Source organism: Scophthalmus maximus, chromosome 4 (genome assembly GCF_022379125.1).
Source record: "Scophthalmus maximus strain ysfricsl-2021 chromosome 4, ASM2237912v1, whole genome shotgun sequence".
NCBI lineage: Eukaryota > Metazoa > Chordata > Actinopteri > Pleuronectiformes > Scophthalmidae > Scophthalmus > Scophthalmus maximus.
Window position 1 is genome coordinate 25,740,972 of NC_061518.1, and position 21,594 is coordinate 25,762,565.

The following is a 21,594-nucleotide window of genomic DNA, read 5'->3' on the forward strand; positions in this document are numbered from 1 at the left end:
CAAGGTCAACATCAAGCGTACGTTGATAAGAAACTTATTTCCAATCTTATGACATTATATGATTAGTGTCAAGTGACATCATGAAGAAGTCACAAAGAAGTCAGGAGATATGAGGCATAGTTCAAAAATGTACATTTTTCCAGGTATCTCTGCATCCCTGTCATTATAAAATGGTATTATACAATATAATAAAAAAGTTAGCATCGCCTGATTGGGGTATAAACAGCATACACACGCCGCATCACCCTTCTTATGGTTTTTATCAGGTATTGCAGTTGTTTTACCAGGCATCAATGAAGAAGGTGCTTCCAATCAACCTTGGGTTTTGTTTCTCTAAAAAATGTATTTCAATGGTTAACATTTGTCCCACTAGTGAGATAATCATTTGCTCTTTCAAGAATTAGTGTGTCTGAGGGGAAATGAGTGAAGAATCTCACACATGGTCAGAGAGCGGAAAGACAGTTGATTTATTTATTATGTTTATTATGGAATTGGATATTTATAAGAATGTTTGAGCGAGGAAGAGGGAATCCTAGCTACAGTAAGACGTTGTAATACAGGTCATGAGGTTTTTTGCCTGAAGTCCTTTAGAGGGTTGTGGGATGGCTCTAGTGATCAGTTCAGTCAAAATATCAAATAGAGAGGGAGACAGTGGGCATACTTGTCTGTTTTCCCTGTGAAGTGTGAAACTCTGAGGTGATGCCAAATATGGAGACTTCTTTCTTTCTTTCTTTCTGTATCCAGAGGATGAACGACTCCCCAGGCGTTTTGTGTTGACTGTGTCGAATGCATCCAGTGGTGTAACAGTTGTTCTAGTTTGAGGGGGATTCGTTTTTTATTACAAGTGTGTGATATTGGATAATCCAGGGTGCACCACAAGTAGCCTCTTTTTTAAACAATTAAAAAAAAAGAAGTAATTTCAGGTTGTTTAGAAATGCATCTGTGTCAGGTCCATCTAGTGTAGATCTGAAGGTGTTTTCCTGTGGAGTTTGGATGATTTCTGCTTTATGGCTAAGATTGTTATTTCTTGTTTGCACTGAGACTGATTTACAAAGTATTTTCTTGAAAAAATGTATCGTTGTTGTTGTTGAAATGTCGTTTGCGTATCGTCTTGTTTTTATAGTTTCTGATTTCTGTAGTTTGACAAATATAATATTATTACCCCTACTTTGTCCGTCTACCATGGCGATATCTCTGGAATGATGGAAGTATGCTGAGACTCTCTGTATGACAGCAACCAGATCAGGCTCTTAAAGTCATATGTCGAAACTCCATTTAAAGGAGGTTTGAATGGGGATTAAATGTTTATAGTGATTGATACAGGTGTATGGTCACAGATTAGGATTGTATGCATTGGGGTTTCCCATGCATCTGTTTAAGTGTTACCAGTTAAGCAGAAGTCTATTTGAGACACCATGTTTGGTGAAGGGGAGGATTATATGATAATGCGTTTCTCATTCTCTGATTTTCACCAAGGCCTGTACTGGTTTAATGTGTCATTCGCCTTATATTACCTGATACACAACTGCACCTAAGATTTTAGGAATATAGGAGTGATGATGCTTTCAAAAATTATGCCACTTTCTTATAAGTGCGGGTGACATGAAAATAAAACTGATTCAAATCAATATCTGGTGTGCTGGAGCACTAATTCTCCTACCTACACCTGCAGTTTTTTACAGGAGAGATGTCTTGACCATCGGGTCAAGCCAGAAGCAAATAAGCTCCAGACCATCTTTTGCAGGACTCGTTCCTCCCATCAGTGAAGATAGCTCTTTATGACTCTGGCTGTATGATGGGGTTTGTTGTCATGCTGCAGAATGGATTTTATCAGATCAAACAGCTGTTGCATGATGGAAAAAAAATCTAAACCTCTATAGCGCCTTAAAATATTGCACAGTACTGCAGTGAGCTTCAACTGGTGACTGCTTTGAATGCTTGGAAAGAAAAAAGTGCACTTGAACTTACATTTACAGACCAATAATCAGAAAATTCAGTCGTACGCGCTTGTTAACACGCATGTTAGGTGCGTTTGTGAAAAAAAGACACATTTATATGTGTGTGTCTGGTAGGATTTTTTCAAGCAGCACAACCATGATGTCACAGCACAAGGATGTGTGGATATGTATATGTTATTCACAGAAAATGTGTGTGTGTTGTTCCTGATCTTCTGTCTTTAAGGTGCGTGTGCTATACGGCATTCCAGCTCTGGTTCAGCTCTTCGCCAGCGACAACCAGGAAGTGCAGCGTTATGCCACTGGTGCCACGCGCAACCTCATCTACGAGAACTCTGACAACAAGGTGGCGCTCATAGACGCCGGTGGCCTGGCGCGTCTCGTCAGCATCCTGAGCGAGCAAGACGAGGAGCTCCGAAAGATCGTCACAGGTAGTAATACTCTTCTGGTTTCAGACAGGTTTGACTAGCCCCGTTCATGAGTTTGTGTCCGTGCATTGGCATTTACTAATCTGTAATTCAATCATATAATCCGGCAGGTGTCCTATGGAATATGTCCTCCAGAGACAACCTTAAAGAAAAGCTGTCCAAAGAGGCTTTATCTGAGCTGACAGAAAAAGTTCTGATCCCTCTGTGCAGCAGCCTTCCACTCTGCTCCTCTGAGAGAGACATCTTCTACAACACCACCGGCTGCCTCAGGTGACTCCATTCAAGACACTGCTCAAACCTTTTTAATTAATGTGTGGTTTTCATGCCAATCTATCCAAAAGATTCAATTGGTCACAACAGTTGCCAATCTAGCACTAAACATTAAGTACAGCTGAGGCTAAAAAGTTATTGCTATTGGACAAAGTAAAACTTTAACCTGATGCTAGTGCCAGATATAGAAACCGCTGCGAAACCTACTATTGAATGCAGGGTACAGAACTGTTTTCTCTGGTCTTTGTTGCCAGGTGATGTGTCCTATATACACTAGGAAACAGGTGCTAGGTCATTTTTCTCTCTGTAGATTTGCATTTGAAGATATACTTCTAAAAATAACCACACACTGAAGTGCTCTGGATAGTTCGAGGATACTCACACAGGTACTTTTTGATTAATAAGGTACAGTAGACACAAATACCATTTCTGCTATTGCTGTAGAGATGCCAGACAGACGCCAGAACCAGAGTTAAGAACAGGGGCAGAACTTTGTTTCTTTTAGAAGCCAATCACCGTCATGAACCAGATCTTTATCCATCAAAACACATGAGTCAAATCTCTCCTACACTGACTCTACATAATGCAGCTTTCATGCACATGCAGCATTAAACTTATGTAAACTGTTGCTGTGTTATCTCGACTTCAAAGTTGGTCATGATCATTGAAACCTAATGGACTACATTCACTAGGCTTCGTGACGTACTACCCTTTCAAAATAATTCTACTCGTGTGTTTACCGTTACTGTGTTTACTCACTACTTCATTCAGAGTTTTGTCACGGGTGTACGCAGGAAAATGTCAAAAGCGGGACATTTTCAAAACAGATGAAGAAGTGCTCAGAGGCGTCATCGAAATTTAATGGCGTACAAAGTTTTCATGGGTTTTCAACCCATCCGGACCTGAGAAGACGACGGCTGGTAAACATACGTCGGGATCATGTCTCTGTCACCTCTCACACGAAGGTCTGCAGCAGACACTGCGTTACCCTTCAGCTAACGAAACAGCGCCATGGTTGAACCGGACCGGAAACAGTTGAGCGGCACTAAGTACAACTCAGAAATTGTTGTGCAAGTAGCCCATTCTTTGTTTTCTTGGGGAACTGAAATCACATTCAGGTCACACCTTGCAATGTATGTTTGAGTTTCTTACCAGAGATAGAAGTCCATTAAAGTGCAGAAACCTCCAAAAGGTCCTGAAGGGATTCAAGGGAGATCAACGATGCATTTTTGAGAGACTTCTTTACTGTATTCATTCTGATTGCCTAATCTGGATATAAAGGTCTCCATCTCGTGTGTGTGTGTGTGTGTGTGTGTGTGTGTGTGTGTGTGTGTGTGTGTGTGTGTGTGTGTGTGTGTGCGTGCGTGTGCGTGTGTGTGTGTGTGTGCGCACAGGAACTTGAGCTCAGTAAATGAAAGGACGAGACAGAAGATGAGAGATATGCGAGGCCTGGTGGAATCTCTGGTGTCCTACATTCAACAAGAGGACATAGCTGAAGACAAGGTAACTCTGACCTGCACTGTTAATCACCTGTGACATTTCACATAACCATGATTTTAAAATCATTATGTTCGACAACTTAGTATGATCAATTCATTGCGGGGTTGGAACATGATTTTAGATCATGTAATAACAAACAATATCCTCCGTCTGATCCTTCAAAGTAGTTTAACGTTTCAGAAAGTTCCCTGACATATTAGCCTTTTGTACAATTTACTTTGTTGTACATATTATTTAAATTGATGAAAAAAAAAGGTTTTTCAAATTGTTTGCTGAAAAAAATCTTTTTTTTGTGGCGGCACGGTGGTAGAGTGGTTAGCAATGTCGCCTCGCAGCAAGAATGTTCAGGGTTCTGACCTCAAAGCCAGATAGGCTTGTCTGATAGGCTTCTCCCCCCTCTGTGCGTGGGGGTTTTCTCTTGGTACTTCCTCCCGCAGTCCAAACACATGCAGCTTAGGTTAGTTGGTTGGCTGTTTGTCTTGGATGGCTGGGATTGGCTCCAGTGACCCTCAAAGGATAAGGGGTATAGATAATATCAATTATCTCAATAAAGAAATTTTAGAAAAAAAGAGAGCCTGAGACAGCTTATCCTTTGAGGGATTAGTGTTCTCAATCTCTTTGCTGTGGGTCTCCAGACTTGTTTGCTTTAAATATCTTTGACATGTGTCTACAGCTTGATCGGAGTCCACCGTGGAAATTTCAATTCATTCATCAAAAGTTTGGAAAGGCAAACACCAGTGTATTTAAGGGGCCCACAAATCAACATGTCAGGAAAAAACCATGAAGTCAAATGAACTCTCTACAGTCCTCTGTCATGACGTTGGAGTTTTCCCAGGAGCACAGGGGCCCAAGTGATTGTGAAATGGAAGAAGTTGGGTACCAAGAATCCGACAGTCCATCAGGTCTTCGTGATAGTAGACAGAAGCACCTCTGAGTAAAGAGTATCACAACCTGCTGGAGTTTGTAAAGCAGCATTAAAGGACCCCGAGAGCAAGAGGAAAGGGATTATCTGGTCTGATGAGACAGACGAGACAGGGAGACTGGTCAGAATGGAGGAAGAAGGAAGGATGAATGCAGCCAAATACCGAGAGGTCACTGCTCCAGGGTGTATGTGAGCTAAGACTGTGGTGAGCCTCATTAAAAAAGGCCAAATCCTCACAAACAAAAAAACACGCCACCATGTTGTTGATTGTTTGACTGCATGATCCATATCTTCATGAGAACTTGCCATTTTTAGTGTGTAGGTGGCAGCTCAGAGGTTGTTTCTCTGTCGGTTTATTTAGGGTGTGTTCAGATGCACTTGGCGCATGGTTCAAACGGGTTGTACCCAGTGTCTTGATTAATCGTGGGTGTGTTTTGGTCATGACATGCAATAAGCCAATCAGAGTGCATTTCTGCTATTTAAACAGCATAAGAGAGTCCGTGTCAAAGTAGCAAAGACACTTGCATGCTGCTCGACACCACTTTGTGCCTAGATGATGGTCAACAATACATTAACACAAAGTGGGCAAAAAGCAAAGGAATGACTATCTTCTGAAGTGACGGTATAGGTTGCATGATTCGGTTGTGTCACCTCAGTTGGCAGCTACACTTGTGGATGAATCACTAAGTAATGTTTGCTTGTGACCCCAGTCAGGACTTTATCCCTCATTGCTTCATACTCAGTGGCTCATTACAAGTTACAGGGACCTGCATGACGTGTGACATACGGCAGATGAATACGTACACTCCTATGTTTTAATACACGAGACAACGAACACTCTTCTTGACCCAGTGTGATCTGGGTGTGACGTGACCTGGGTCAGAAGCACTGTCAACCAAACGACTCTGCAGTCGGTTAACCCTTTAACCAACTGGCAGATGAACGTGCTGCGTCTGTTAAACATCAACATGAGTCCGTCCTGCTCCTGACTGAACAGACACGTGGGAGGGATTTACTCGGTTGTAAGACTGAAAACACATGGTAGCTCTTCACATACATGCATTAAGACATTTCCTTAAATGTTTTGCTAGCAGGACCTCAAATGCTTTTCCTTCAGTTCCTCTATCAATTCTTAGCTAAACTGAGCAAAATCTACACCTCAGTATCAATCAATCAATCAAAATTGTATTTAAAGTCTAAAATTACCATTAGACATGGTTTCAATACACTTTACAATTTAAGGAGCCCATAAAATAACAAACAGCACAACAAAGACACTTTAACAACATTAGAAACAGTTATAATAAAACTATAAAATAAAACATAAAAACTATAAGTTTACAAGTTTGTTCAGTCAGAGTATAAAATAAAACAATCAAAATACAAACATCAGTGCTGAAGGGCGACCTCTGTGCCTCCAGCTCCTAACCCGCACCCACCAGCCACCCGGCACCAGGACATGCAAACACAGGGCCCAGGTCCAAGCCACCAAAAGGAGGCACAAATTGTGATATGCTTTGGTGGGCTATAATATGATGAGAGGGGGGGGGGGGGGTTTCAATCTAAATTTAAAATGTTCAACTGAGTGAGAAAAGAAGAACTTTAAAATCAGCTATATCACTATCATGTGAACTGTAAACTAGTTGAAATTTCGCTCTCATTTGTTCAAGTTTTGTCATAATCTTGGTGGTTATTCAATCAAGGTATTTAAATTATTTACAAATGCACCTTTGGCAATTTAAGGCAATTAAAGGGGCGATTCTAAAGCAATACGCATTTTGTAAAAAGTCATTTACCCGAATATTTCCTCATGGTCCTCTTGCTGTTGCTTTTGTGTGTGCGCCGAAAAAAGATCTGGGTTTTTTCGACTCAGCCCTGGCTCTGTAAATCAAAAACCAAAAAACGGCGCGGACCGCAGCACACTGCGCGGTGCGAGTGCAGTCTGTAAACATCACTCGTCGACACATTAACAGACGTGCTAGCGGGTGGCGTTGCAACTCTGCGGTTTGGGCCTAGTGGTTAGTGCGTCGGACTCCCAGTTGGCAGTAGTGAAATCACAACAGCAACAAAGAGAGAGAGATTTCCTCCTGTTAAAAGGGAGGTTTTTCTCATCCACAGTCGACAAGTGCTTTGCTCATTGTGGGATCTGTTGGGTTTTCCCTGTAAAATTTTAATATTGACCTTACTATGTAAAGTGCCTTGACACAATGTATGTTTTGATTTGGCGCAGTACAAATAAAATTGAATTGAATAGAAACAATCTCTCCAAAATCGCTTACTGCCCCTTAACAAGGCCTAGAGCTGTGCCATATGACCAAAATCTAGGATTCTGATGTTTCATTTCATATCCATATAACGAAACATATTGCTACTCGTTATTCCTACCTTTTCTCCACCAAATTTTGGGGCCACTTCTTCACTGGTGAAAATTACAATGGCCAACATATGGTTTGCTGCGGACATATGATCAGAGTATGTATAAGTATGAGCTATTAGTTAACCCACATTTGACTCGTCCCTCTCTCTCTCTCTATCTCTCTCTCTCCCTCTTTTTGTTTAGGGTTTGGAGAATTCATTGTGTGTGATGAGGAATCTTTCCTACCAGCTGTACACAGAGCTTCCCCCCTCAGTCCGACTGCGCCTGGAGGGCCCAACGAGAGCTTCTGGCTCCAGGGACACTGACACCATGGGCTGCTTTACTATGTATAACAAAAAAAATACTGAGGTAAAAGATTCATCACACTCATCATACACCTGTTACAAATGACTGCAATAGCCCCATCACTGTATATCCAGAAAAAAAAGCAAGTCCAGATTATTCAGATATCCTTATATGGGGTCAAACGATAGTGTGTAGTGTGAGGGGTGTGACACCCCTCACACTACACACTACATCTAGATCTTTCCTTCTAGACAAGAAGGAAAGATCTATCAAATACAAAAATGTAATTGATGCAGACAAGAACGAAAGACAGATCTGAATATCACTGAAATATTAAAAGATAAAAAATTGTAACACAATAGATGTATATTAAACTACATTGAAATCAAGGGCGCGAAAAAAAGACCTAACTGAATGACGAGGTTCTAGAACAACCTTGCGTTGTGTCTAATGCAACATGGTTACACCTTGTAAGGATCAATTTTGAGACTTCATAAAGATGGAGATTAATGGGGCTCCTAATCAGAAGCTAAAACAGATCTGCAGGAGTGATTAGAAGGACTAGAAATGAGCACGTGCTTGTGCTTCTGACCTGGCACAACGATTACCTGTGGGAACGGGTGTTACAGTGGCTGCTTAGATTGTTTCAAAGACTGTGGGCGGCATCCATGAAGTAAACCATTTCTCACAATACGTAAAAAAATGCAGAATAAACTAAACTTTGCCAAAGATCAAGTAAAGAAGCCTGATTTATCCTGGCAGCCCATTCTTTGGTCAAATTAAACTAAAAAAAATCTGTTTGGATCACACGAGTCTAGTATGTTTGGGGTGGACCAGGTCAGGACAACACATTGACTGCAAAGTGAAAACTTTGAAACATGGAGTTTACTGATATGGGGCTACATGAGTGTGTAGGGGAGATGATATTAATAGATGTTACTATGAATAAATGTTTGAACACAAAAAAACGAGTCTCAAAAAGCTTGTCAGAAGAGGGATTTTAACAACATGACAATAATCACAAATGCACTGATGAAAAGAAGACGGAAAGATTAAAAAAAAGGGTCAAGTGAAAACTGATCTGACCAAGTATGTCCCTGACTATGAATCCAATAGAAACCTCTGGAGTGTTTTCAAGGCAGAAGGTAGAGCAACAAACCCCTCCAGCAAAGAGCAGCTGAAAAGAATCATCTGTAAAGAACAAAGAAATATTTTTCCACAAGACTTGGTATCTGTCATCCATGCCCAGGAGGATTGAATTGTTCATCCAAAATAATAAATGGTCATATAAATTATTTTTTTTAAAGAACCTCTCTCATGAATAGTGTACTGACTTGCATTGTAGTTGTTGGTTCTTAATTATGAATCTTTCATTACAGTTTAGTTGGTAAAACATTTGTAAATTATTGTTGGCTTCATTCAGTCACTATTACCGTTCTTTGGGCTCTTGTCAGTTTTTACCCTGATAACCATTCATGAGAAGCCCCAGCAATACAAAATCAACTTACACATCTTAATGAAGGTCCATAGAACTTACTGAGAGTATATCAAGTAAAGTTAGTCAATTCAGCTATCTGTATGATCACCTTACTGTTTTCTACTTATGACAGTATACCTAATCAATTCTGTTTGGGGCTATAGAGACAACATCAAAACTATCAATCCATTTTGTTTCCTGTTCTACAATATCAGTTCTACAATATGTTAATTGTTAACATGTCAGGGGGGCAAGTCATTTTGCCACTGGGGACCTGTCTTTATTGTATAGAGGCTGTATGTATCCAGGTATATATAAGCACCTGTCTTGTATAAATCATATTACCCATGCATCTTACAAGTCCTGTCTATCAGATGCACCAGCATTATAAGACAAAGCTAAATGGACTTTATTTATAAAGCCCTTTTCTAGTTTTAATGACCACTCAAGTCACTTTCACCCACATTCATACAGCGCCGCTATTTATTGCGCTTTTTCTGTCACATTCTGCCGGAAGAAGACACTTGTCTTGCCCGAGGACACATCAGCATGCAAATGGGGGAAGCTGGGATTGAAAAGTTAAGCCTTGCGTCAAGCCATCAACGTACAGCAGACTCCTCTCAACATCAGCCAGATTATAAGTGGCCTATAGAAACCCTAGAAGTTGCCTCAGGTCCACAGGGAGTTTTTTAGTACAATGCACAGAAGCTGCAGATCAAATTACACATTTCATCAAGCAGTGGAGGCTAATGGAGAGTAAACATCAGGCCCAATGTTACATGTATGTTCTCAGTCTTCCCTTTGCCCTTTTGTATATGATACACCATTGCTGAGAGGAGATCATTAGCCAGGTTATATCAAGGGGACAGTGAGGATTTATTTCCTTCTTTAGTGCCGCCTGAGGAAAGTGGTCTCTCCCTTTGTCTGTTCATCTGTTTAACACTTAAGTTAGAGAAAGATATATGCATCTTGACAAATCCTGGCTAGAATACTGTAGAAGCTTGTGTGGAAAAGCGGGGTCTCCAAAGGATACCGAAGGGTTCTAGTTGGAATTTTACCCTTGACCTACCTACGGTCCATGACAAAATGTCCTGGAAACCAATGGCCTAATCGAGTGTGCACTGAAACCCCTCCCCCTGAACAGCAGTGGTTACCAGGCACCGCAGGGCCCGCACTGCCTCAATGTGCACAGAGCAATAAAAACAGTGATACTGTTTGTTGGAGGAAAATGTAAAGAAAGACTTATCAATGTGTGTTTGGTTTGCTCATAGCTAAGCAGTCAAACATGTTAGAAGTAACAGGCTTATACTTATATTACCAGGACTAGCTTTTACACACCACAAGTATAATACTGTTTATTTATTTATTTATTTTTTTGTACTCCATTTGAATTTGTACTGCATTTGAAATTCACTATGGGGATGATAGTCCTCCTCAGATATAATATGACCTGTAGCGTCAGCACCGGGCAAACTTAAATTGTAGATTAAAAACTTGGTTGGACAGATTTGACTTCAGAGTTTACAGTTTCCCTGCGGAAACGGGCAGTAATGACTTATATAACTCCATAGTGTTGTTTGTGTCCTGTTCTGCTTGCACCTGCAGGCTGGGTGTGTCCATCCTGATGTTAGTGTGTTATAAATTTTTTCTACAACTTATCTTGAGACCTTCTGAAGCTATAAAAAGAATCGGCACACTTTTCCAATAGCATTATGTGAAAAACAAGAGAAAAACTTACATCAGGAAACCGATTGAAGCAAAACATTAATAAACTCTTGTGTGGAAACAACTGAATGTCCTGAATGTGACGGTACAACAAATTAACAATTTCTTTCTCTTTCTCCTTGTCCACAGCAGCGTAACCTAAATCTGACCGTACTGTCTGAGGTGTCTCGGCAACCTAAAGGGGCTGAGTGGCTGTGGCACCCTAAGGTGGTGGCACTGTACAAGGCTGTTCTCCAAAACAGGCACATCAGCTCCACCAGCCGTGAGGCTGCCATAGGGGCCCTGCAAAATATCACTTCGGGAGAGGCCTGGGTAGGCTCTCAACCATCACAGAAATATTAACTATCCTTATATGCTCATATTCCAAAATGAGTCTCAGTTCAGGCTGATGTGATGTGATCTGTGCCCCCCCCCCCCCGCCAGTGGTCATCGGTGATGAGTGGGGTGGTGACGGAGCAGGAGAGGATGCTGCCCATCCTGCTGGATCTGTTGGACACCGACAGTGACATGGAGCTGAGACCTTTGACTGGCCTGCTGAGAAATCTGTCCAGACACTCCACCAACAAAGACCACATGGGTAAGACTCAAACTAAAACCACCGAAGGTGTTTCCCGTCTTCTTTGGACTACAAACTGGGTCGGGCGCGGATATCTGATAATGCTAATTTCCCTCTAATGAAACATTTTGACAGGGCAGTTTACCAGCCTAACCTAAAAGCGTAACATTTGGTGGCGTGTCCCTTCAACGATAAGAACAAGCTCACAGACAGGTAGTCCTTTCAAAGAGCATTTCTTCAAAACAGGCCTGTAGGACAACCACCCTCTGTTCTATGTCCTTGCAGCTAAGAACATGGTGAATGTTCTTGTGTCCAAGCTGCCCTGTGATGGCCTTCAGACATCGCCGTCCAGCGAGGTGGTGGCCAACATGTGTGGAGCCCTCAATCACCTGGTCACTTGCAGTTCGGTGGCAGCACGTGACATCTCGTATTTCAACGGCCTACCAAAACTGGTGGGCATTAAGACATTCCACGACAACAGGTGGGACTGACTTCCTCTTTAATATAAAAAGAAATGTCAATTATGTACAGTGAGAAAACAGAGCTGCTGCTTCAGAAAGCAGGGTAAGTAGAAGTTATCAACTCGCCAATAATGTTCTGTAACAGTTTCATTGAAATAACCGTTTCTTCATGCTTTTTGTAGTTTTTCAAAATGGTGTAGGTTTTGCAATCTTTTACTTACCCCCCCAAAGCTGTGACCTCTCAGTGATCTCACCGTTTCCTGTTTATGACTGATATATTCTGGTGCTGTTGCTCCACCCTGGCCTGACAAAAATAAACTTTTGCCAATTTTCTCGGAATTATAAAGTGCCTATCAGCGAGTTTCTCCCCTCTGCTTATGCTCTGGTATTTTTCTCCTTGTTAGTTCTGCTTTTGTTTCTCACTGTCTCACTGTGTTTTTGTTCAGCTCTGGGAGTGTAAAAGCTGCCAGAGCGGCCTCAACGGTCCTCTACAACATGTTCCAGTACAACAAGCTGCACAAAGACTACAAACTGGTGAGCTCCACAGCTGCAACAGCAAGCATTTGAACAAAAGAGGAAAAAGGGGCCACAACAAATTGAATTTAATTGTTGATTAATGAGTTGATTCTTTTTTTATTTTTATATATATATATAGTTTGTTGATTGTTAAGTCTATAATATGTCAGGTAATCGCAAAAATGTTTTCCATAATTTTTCCAGAGCTCAAGGTGAGGTCTTGAAATTAGTCCCCACTCCTACGAGACTTGCTTTACTGTCACTCTTTTCTTTGTCATCCATCTTGCCCTTTTTCAATGTGCATCATACTTGGGAATTCTGGGAGGCAGGGGTTAAACTGAAAACACAAACACTGACAAACAGCTCTATTGGCTTTTGCAGTTATTAGACAACTGTTTTAGAAAAAAAATTGCCACAATTATTCAGCAGACAAAGAGCAACATTAACATTTATTCAGAATCATGTCAGGCTGGCTTTGTCAAACCAATTTGCGTTTGCAGACTGGTCTGGAAGCTCTCGGTTAACTTTCCTTTTCCAGTGGGGGTCATCATTGGTCACTGACCAAAAGGCCTCTGGACACAAATGGGACAGACCCACAACCAATCAGAGCTACAAACGTGTGACGTAGTGCAGAGCAACAGAAACATGTCTGGAAGCACTTAACCTGCAGCTGCTTGTCCTTCTCTTAGAGAAAACACACCGTCCAGTTCCTTTAAAACTATTGTGATAGCAAGTTTCAACAGACCATTTCACATCAGTAGCAGCCATCTTGATTGTTAACAAAGATGTTTCAGCGGTGTTCCTCTCTCAGTCATTATATCAAACCCACCCCATCTTAGATGAAAGGTTGTGATCATTTGGCCCAACTCTTTTCATGATGGATGGAAGTCGGTATGAACGGCAGGGGGGGGGGAAACTAATGTGAATAAACATGAGCTCACTGATTGGTCTGCTGTCCAGGGTAGAAATTGTGTTTGTGTCCACCTGACAAATTAAGTCCGATGTGGTTAGATATATTCTTTGTCCACTTGGGGAAACTTTCCTCGGGTTCAGCATCACTGCATTACAGAGCACTCGTCTCCAGACACACTCAGCAGCATCCTTTCAATCATCCATATGTTGAAATATATGGAGGACCACCTCTCCTCTCTTCCCCATTTCTCTCCTCACCCCAACCGGTCGAGACAGATGACCGCCCACAGCTGAGTCCGGTTCTGTCAGAGATTTCTTCCTGTTAAAAGGGAGTTTTGAAAGGGATTTGTTGGATTATCCCTGTAATATTGTAATATTGACCTCACTATGTAAAGTGTCTTGAGACAATGTATGTTGGGGTATGGCGCTATACATATAAAAGCGAATTGAATTGAATCAAAAATACATTTTTAATTCAAGGCCAAATTCCAAAACCAACAAGACCAATTAAACCGTATGGCCGATAAAACATAAAAACAGAATATTGCACGAGAATTACATTTACTCTCCTTACTTCTCATTTAGTTAATATAAAAGTATTGATTAGCACAGTTTAAAAAAAGGATACATAGTAACCTTGCCACCAATAGTATATAATAATTAAAGCTTACAAGCAACAGATTGACTTTAACTTTTCCATTTAAACGTAGCATTACAAATTTAAACGTCAGTTTGGATTTGGAGGTAGGGCTCCTGCCGCAGCTCAACCTGCAGATGCACATGACATGAAGTATTTTATCTCTTGCTGAGAGTGGATTAGCCACAGGACTTGCACTAAAGCTAAGTATAAAAAGTAACAAAAAACAGCGAGGGTTGTTATTTCTCTCAGTGTGTCTGGCTCCTCACTCCAGCGATCGAGAAGAGAAGGACCCCATTCTTGAGTAGTCTAAAGAGGAGTTGGAGGACAGGAACCAGAGAGAGAGTTCTGAGTGAGGGCAGCCAAAACCTCATGAATTGCTTTTACGGATCCCTCCAACACTGTCACTGTCCTCAACTGACCTGACAGTCCACTTACTGAGTGGTTCTGGCTAAACTTCAGTTGAAACCACATTTCAAAAGTCTCCTTTGAATCGTTTGGTCCCTGGTGCTATAAGACAGGGTTCCAAGACATTACCTTCCCCCATTATGCCCAGGCAAGGGGTCCTGTTTTCCTGCACGGTTGATGTTGTTTCTGACTCAATGTTTGGCTCAAGTCTCCATTCAGTTATTTATCTGTTTTCCTGCTGGTCCGTGGCCCAGTCGCAGCGATTCACTCACCGGAGTCAACGCGTCTAACTTGACAAAGAGAGACAATTTAGTGAATGTGTTGGGTAACATAATTAAATAATGCCCACAAGTGTGATTTTAACGTTCTCCTGATGATTGCATTTTCAGGTTCTCTATTTAGTCAAATGAGATTTAAAATGAGAGTAGGGTCTCTCTCCTCCATGTCACCTATTATTTCATTACTTTTCCTGATGTTTTAGGTTTTTGCTTGTTTCATTATCTGCGTCAACATATTTGAGCTTTCGTCATATCAAAGTTATAATTAGTTAGTTAGTAAGTATTGTGAAAACACTTCCTGCCACACTTGTATACTGTTAACTACTGTAAGCAGAATACCTGTGTTCACAAGTATGGGAAAAAAACGCCAGCTTGTACGCTCAGGGTCAGAGTCACTCACATCCATACACCTCACCTGTCCTGTGTGATTGTTCTGGCACTATTGTTTATATGAGTACGCTGAGCAACAGCAGTTTGTAATTCACTGTAGTTTAATGCTCCCTTTTAATTCCTTGTGAACATATTGCGTTTGATATAAAAACTTAAAGTTCTGAATTATACACGCACCTACAATGCAGGTGGTTATACACATTTGTGATAAGAAAGATGACAATACGTCGGAAACGGATGTCAAAACATTTCAAACTGAAGGGTGAGTGTTACTGATTGTCAACGCCCACAGATTCATTGTGCGCTGTTTGTGCTATGGACAGTAAACACTTATATGCATATACAAATGTATTTAAGAAACCACACCAAAAATAACATGTCATCGCTAAAATAGCTGTGTATGTTGTCACATTTGAATGAACGCATGAGCCTGAAGTGAAAATGGCGAGCCAACGTGTGGGTGTTGGCTGACATTGTGCTCTTTATCTCCTTTATCTCTACAAGATGGTTTTCTGTTTTATGCCTTCACACATCTGTTTTTCATCCCACTTGACCTCCATTCCTTTCTTGCAATAGGTCCCATCCCTCCCTCCGCTCTTCTATCCATGCCTTATCCATGGATACTTGGCTCTGCAAATAGAAATATCTTCTCTGTAGTAGATTGCAAATACATTATGTTACCAATTTTCTTATCTGCATTGTGGTGGCCCTCAATCTGCCATGCCATGTTTTTTCTTTATTTTTCCCCCAATCATAACTATAGTTTCTTCTAAAATACACATTGGACAACCATCAGCAGGATTTAGAGAAAGCAGTGATAACCACACTGTATTAACAGCAATATTAAGTATCGAGTAAAATCTAGTGCAATTTGTTTTTACACAATTAATGTGTATATACCATACCGCAATGGAGCCAAGCCACATAAAGAAATCATGATTTATTTTAACAAACAAGTAAAGCCACTGGCATTGCTGAACTTTTTCCCACAGAACAATAAGATTTAATGAAATTTGCACCCTGTTGTTTTTGTCAAACACAGTGGCATTTCTAAATCTGTCTGTCACTGTCAGTGTCTGGCTTGGGCTTTTTTGAGTTTTACTTTTTCAGTGACCACTCAGCAGGAATGAGAATCTGGCTGAGACATTTGGGGTTTGTCTCTCTTGTGCCTTCTGGGATGAATAAAAGAAGACTTTGGTTAGGTGGACTTGGCAGTCACTTTTATGCTCCTCCTGTATACAGACAAAACAAACCTTGCTTCACAGTCTGGGCTGTCTTCACAAGTCACAGTACAAACAAACGGGCCCACAGCATCTACAAACCAGTGGACAGACTGCCAAGAAATTTGTGGTGGGGTCTGCTGAGGCCTACACTTGGAACCAAAAGGTTCCCGGTTTGATTCCTTGGATCGGTAGGAAATGGTGTGGGTGGGGGCAGTGCATGAGCAAGGCCCCTAAACCCCCAAACTGCTCCAGTGGCACTGCAGGTGCAGCCGCTGTGTGTGTGTGTGTGTGTGTGTGTGTGTGTGTGTGTGTGTGCGTGTGTGTGTGCTGTTGGATGGGTTACATGCAGAGGTCAAATTCCTTTGTCTGTAAAAAGACATACTTGAAAAATAAAGGATTCTTCTTCAATTCCTGGTTCCCATAAGGCAAGTCCATCCCGTTTTTAACAATCACCTTTTTTGTTAGAGCTCTCTGAACCAAATCAATGCATCCTCATCTTAAAAGAAAGACGGAGGGAGGTTGTTTGGTCATTTAGTCAACATTAGATGGCAGTGCAAGTGGGACTTTTAGCACTGGGAAACAATGCTCAAAGCCTTCAACACAAAGGGGCAGTGAAGATAAGGCCAAGACACTGATATAAGTCATCAAACAAGAATCGCATACTGTATATGGTAAACTGTTCGAGCACACATGGGCAAAAGCTTGGCTACATAATCGCCACATAATGGACGAAATGCACTAGGCTTCGTGACGTACTTCCGTTTCAAAATATTGCTATATTAATATTCCGGAAATGTTTGTGCAGGTAACCCATATTCACCTTTTTATGTGAAAGTGCTTGGGAGAAAAATGAAAAAAGTATGTTGACGAGCAAATTAATCGCACGCAAAAAAAAACGCCCCCAGTATCTGAAGTTGAATATAAACGAAATAGATAATACATAAAAAAAACTGGAAGCCAGCGTAATGACAATAGATGTTTGAGCAAGCTGCAAGATAAAAGACCCAAATACGCAGGTGAAAAGTACATTTAACATGCAGCAAATGGTCTGTCTAGCCCAACCACTGCATCCTTCTTTGGAAGCATCAGTTGGTTCCATCCTATTCCATCCACAGTTTCATTTGTATCATTTCATTTTTTGTTGTTGTTTTTCAGAAAGGATTTGCCAGACGGGACTTCACAGATGCCACCATCTAGACTGCCACATGTTACATTGACCTGTGGAAGTTGCAGTGAGGAAAAGAAGAGGAACAGCTTTAATGGGCAGTTCATCTTGCTGTGACTCACAGGAAAGAAGAACAATGGAAAGATGGACTTTTGGGTTGCCGTCTTTGAAATGGTTGTGAACTTGGCTTAGCTTGTAGCAGATAGGCTTTGATGACAGAAACGTAATGTTAGCCACAAAAAAGTAAACCAACCGCAAAATAGACTGTTTGTATTAGGGTTTGACTGATAAGGGTTTTTGACACTGACACTGATTCCTATTGTTTTGGACTGGTGTTGCTGTTAGCTAATATTACAGTTTTAAATAGACATACTTCCAGGGCCCGTCGCACCTTGTGTAAGTATGGAAATATTGAAATGCTGAAACTGAAGAACCATATACTCTTTTATGTGACTCAGAGCTCAGAGGTCCAGGCAGCGCTTAGAAGACAGAGCAAAACTATTACCCCAGGAGTTCACCAGAAATTATATACAGGGAGATTTATTCGGGTTAATGGGCAATATGTAAGTTTTTAAGATTAAAACGTTCAATGAGTAACTAAGATTATCAACTGAATGCCATGAGTTAGATTTTCTTCAGAAACCTACTGACAACAAGTCCTCCAAGTCATACGACGAACTATGTCGCATGTGTTTCATGTGCTCTCATGCGACCAAATCAACCGTTTCCTAAATAAGTGTCTCTACCGATGACAGGGCTACAAATTCCTTTTGCCTCAGAGCGTTGTGGGGTTTTATTTGATTTACCAACGCATTGCTGATGAGCTTGTAGTTAGGGTTAGGGTGATGGTTATAGTTAGGGTTAGGGTGACATTTCAGAGAATCAGGACGTTTCCTTTTACAGAATATCAGACATATCCATTGAAATACACAAACTTGACAGACTTACCAGGTCCACCACTGTCCTCTAGTGGCCCTGTGCGGAACAGGCGCAGGTGGATGACGGTCTCCTACTGAAGTTAGCATGCTTACCTGCAGATCACAATACCACTTTGTACCTCAAGAGGCAATAGTGACTCACTGTAACGCCCCAGTCTAAGCTCAGGCCGACATGAATAAAGAAGCAGCCGTCCTCTCTCAGCAACTCATTGAATTCCCGACCCATGCAGGTTGGGTGATGTGCCAGCAACTATCCTACACCGAGGTTAGATTTATTCAAGCTAACCTTGGATTAACGTGAGGTTGAGGGTTAACTTGGATTTTATTGGCTCTCGTGCTCACCCTGAATGACAGGAAGAGCTGGTAAAAACTTTTGTCGGTCCATTTGCTCACAAATGGAGCGGCCAACCGGGATTTGTCCCAGTATGCCCGATGGCCCGCCTGACTATGGCACAGGGGAAGGAGGAGTAGAGATCACAGAGTGTGTTTCTTTGTTTTTATGAAAGGGTCAATTTGCTGCCCCGTTTGTTTGGAATAGGAACAATTCCACAGTCAATTCCTACAAATCGCCCCTTTAATTTTGACTTTTAAATATATTTTTTTAAAGCAATTAATTTTTCTGTGTATTATTAAACAGTGTGTTAGCTGCATGAACAGTCAACAGAACGGATATTTACCCAACAGTAACAGTGTATGCCATCTGTTGTAAATGTGTGGAGATTAGCCAGGATATTCGATTCCCAGTCCTGCCCTGACTCTGACAATGACCAGGTCAAAATGTTCCTTTGTCCACGGGTATATGATCAAACTCATGCAGAACTAATGGCTGTTCAATCAAACCAGGGGTATTTAGATGACGTGCAGTATGAACAAATCTTTATGAATGAATTTGAAAATGACTTTACTGAATCACCATGGTGTCTGGTGTCCGATAGCACTTGTCAGCTCAGCTGTGAGTTCCAGTTACTTTCCTGTTAATTGTACACTAAAAGACAACAGAAACAATTATAATTTGATTTGTCAGAAATAATAGGCTGTTGAGAAATTAGCCTTATGTACAGCATTAATAATTTGTAGGCTGGTTTTAAACTGAACTGAACACGAGAGTTTGGTTTAGCAACAGACTAAACACACTACTGAAGACAGTCTGAATCCACACTGAACATCGGACTGTGTGAACGTTAACACATTCACATTGTGTTGTACACATACTGAAGAGCCTTTGATTGGTTTAGGGGAAAAGGGGAACATCTTACACAGTGGGTGACTGCGCATTCAGTTCCATCCCCTAAACCGCCTCAGCCTTACTTCACACGTAGGACAGAGCGTGATGGGTGAACAGTAACAGTAGGGAGGACAGGCAGGAATTTCTGTGGGAGGGAGCACTGTATCCTTCCGACCGGGAGTTTATCTGACGGAGGGTACAAAGAAGCCTCCCCACTATCAACTAGCAGGGAGTAAGGAAGGGCCACGGCCCGACTGGAGAATGACGGTCCTGGATCTGCAGTGGGAAAAACAGAAGAGAGGGCTTCAATATTAAGATCACCCACCACCATGAACAAAATATTGAATATTGAGTTTCATTACACTGCTACATCCATTTTCTTCCCCTCAGTTTCCGTAGCATCAAGCAGGTCAAGCTGTACTGAGAAGATATGGATAGTAAAGTAGATCAGAGAGAATCTTATTATTTTGGATGTATTCAATTGTTATAACAGTGTTTTACTTTCACTCGTAAATTGCATCTTTTGTAATCCACTTGTGCCGGCTTGTTTACTGGTTTTAACTTTCTTTGCTACAGAGGCCTATATAGCATTCAACAATCAGAGTTTGAATATGTTGTACGTTTTTTCCAAATAAAGTCTTTTGGAAATTTGGTCCAATGCTTTTGGAGATGTGCTTGTCGAGACAGTCGTCTCAGCAGCTCGCAGTCCAGCTCCCGTGAGGACGGGGCTGGTCGATGAGAGTCTTATCTCAAAAAGCCCTTCAGTGCTTTACTGCTGGCTTTACTGTCTGTAGCATTTTAATGTATCATGTAATTCCTTTTGTAACATAAAATTTGGTCTCAGGCTTGAAATAAATTTGTTGCTGCCAGTTTGTCTGAAGGTACAGCTGAATACATAATAAATACATGTTTTATTGGACAGTTTAACTACAGCGTTGTTGTGCCTCTGCGGACATTGGGGTTTTTATATAAACAGATATTAGCGATGACCTGAGCTGATCCTCAGGATCAGCATTGGGGCCACTCAAATAACAGCTCAAAATCCAACCCATTCATTAATGTACTCTGCTGTGAAGGAAAGTTCCGACATGTTTATAGTATGCTTGGCGTTCAAGCGGTTAAGTTGTGAGAACACTGCTGCTAGGCAACTGCAACATACCTAAGGTTATGAAGGGAATACAAAGACACAAGAGAGAGTGAAAAGATGAGGCCTTTGGGAATATCGACGTTTTCCTCAGAAATAAAAATTACTCTATGTGACTGGAACTAACTACAATATATAAACTTACATTCCAATTAAAAATGAAATGGCCTCCACAATTATTGGAAACGTCAGCAAACATCATAACTCGCCAAACTTGGCATTCATGAAATCCATATGGACTCTTCTCGTGAAAACAGTACACACAGCAAACATGAAGGCAGCTCCTGTCAGTAGGCTCAGAGGGCGTAGTACAACCTCATGCAGCAATTGCTGAAGCCATTGGAAAGTGACTGCCACCACTCTCACCACCCTCCCAACAAGAAACCTCGGTCAGGGGGCGGAGAGAACTAACATATAGCAGCTTTAAGTTGAACGCAAGAAGCTATGAATATTATAGTAATCACAATAAGATTTAGCACTGTTGATTTGGCCGGTTGAATTCACAAACAGTCACTTCGCTCATCGGGGAGCTGCATTGCTGGGACATAAAGTAAGTTAACTCTCTGTAGGTTAAGTTGTTTTTGTGTATCATTTTGAAGTACTTGTACTTAAACTGAATGTTTCCGAAGTGTATTACCTTGAATTTGTGTCAATTGCATTTAAAAGAGAAAGAAGGTACTTTTTCCTCCACTACATTTATCTGTCAGCTACAGTTACAACAGGCGATCGAGTGGATCAAACCACACCTCGTAGAGTTTACATTCTGACCTTCTCGTGTGTTCCAGATGAAATGTATGACGTT

At 41.3% G+C, this 21,594-nt stretch overlaps 1 protein-coding gene across 2 annotated transcripts in view; it reads left to right on the plus strand.

Moving 5' to 3' along the window:
* Positions 1-20,532, plus strand: part of LOC118302269 (plakophilin-3-like) — a 35,759-nt gene extending 15,227 nt beyond the window's left edge. The window contains exons 5-13 of one of the 2 annotated variants that reach the window (XM_035628291.2): positions 2,182-2,386; positions 2,494-2,653; positions 4,048-4,156; positions 7,636-7,800; positions 11,072-11,251; positions 11,363-11,516; positions 11,781-11,976; positions 12,403-12,490; positions 17,476-20,532. In XM_035628291.2, the coding sequence (XP_035484184.1) occupies positions 2,182-2,386; positions 2,494-2,653; positions 4,048-4,156; positions 7,636-7,800; positions 11,072-11,251; positions 11,363-11,516; positions 11,781-11,976; positions 12,403-12,490; positions 17,476-17,517 (1,299 nt within the window). In that variant the 3' untranslated portion in view covers positions 17,518-20,532. Of the gene's footprint in view, positions 1-2,181; positions 2,387-2,493; positions 2,654-4,047; positions 4,157-7,635; positions 7,801-11,068; positions 11,252-11,362; positions 11,517-11,780; positions 11,977-12,402; positions 12,491-17,475 lie in introns of both variants that reach the window. The other variant, XM_035628290.2, reaches the window with a different exon arrangement.
* The last annotated feature ends 1,062 nt before the right edge of the window (positions 20,533-21,594 follow it).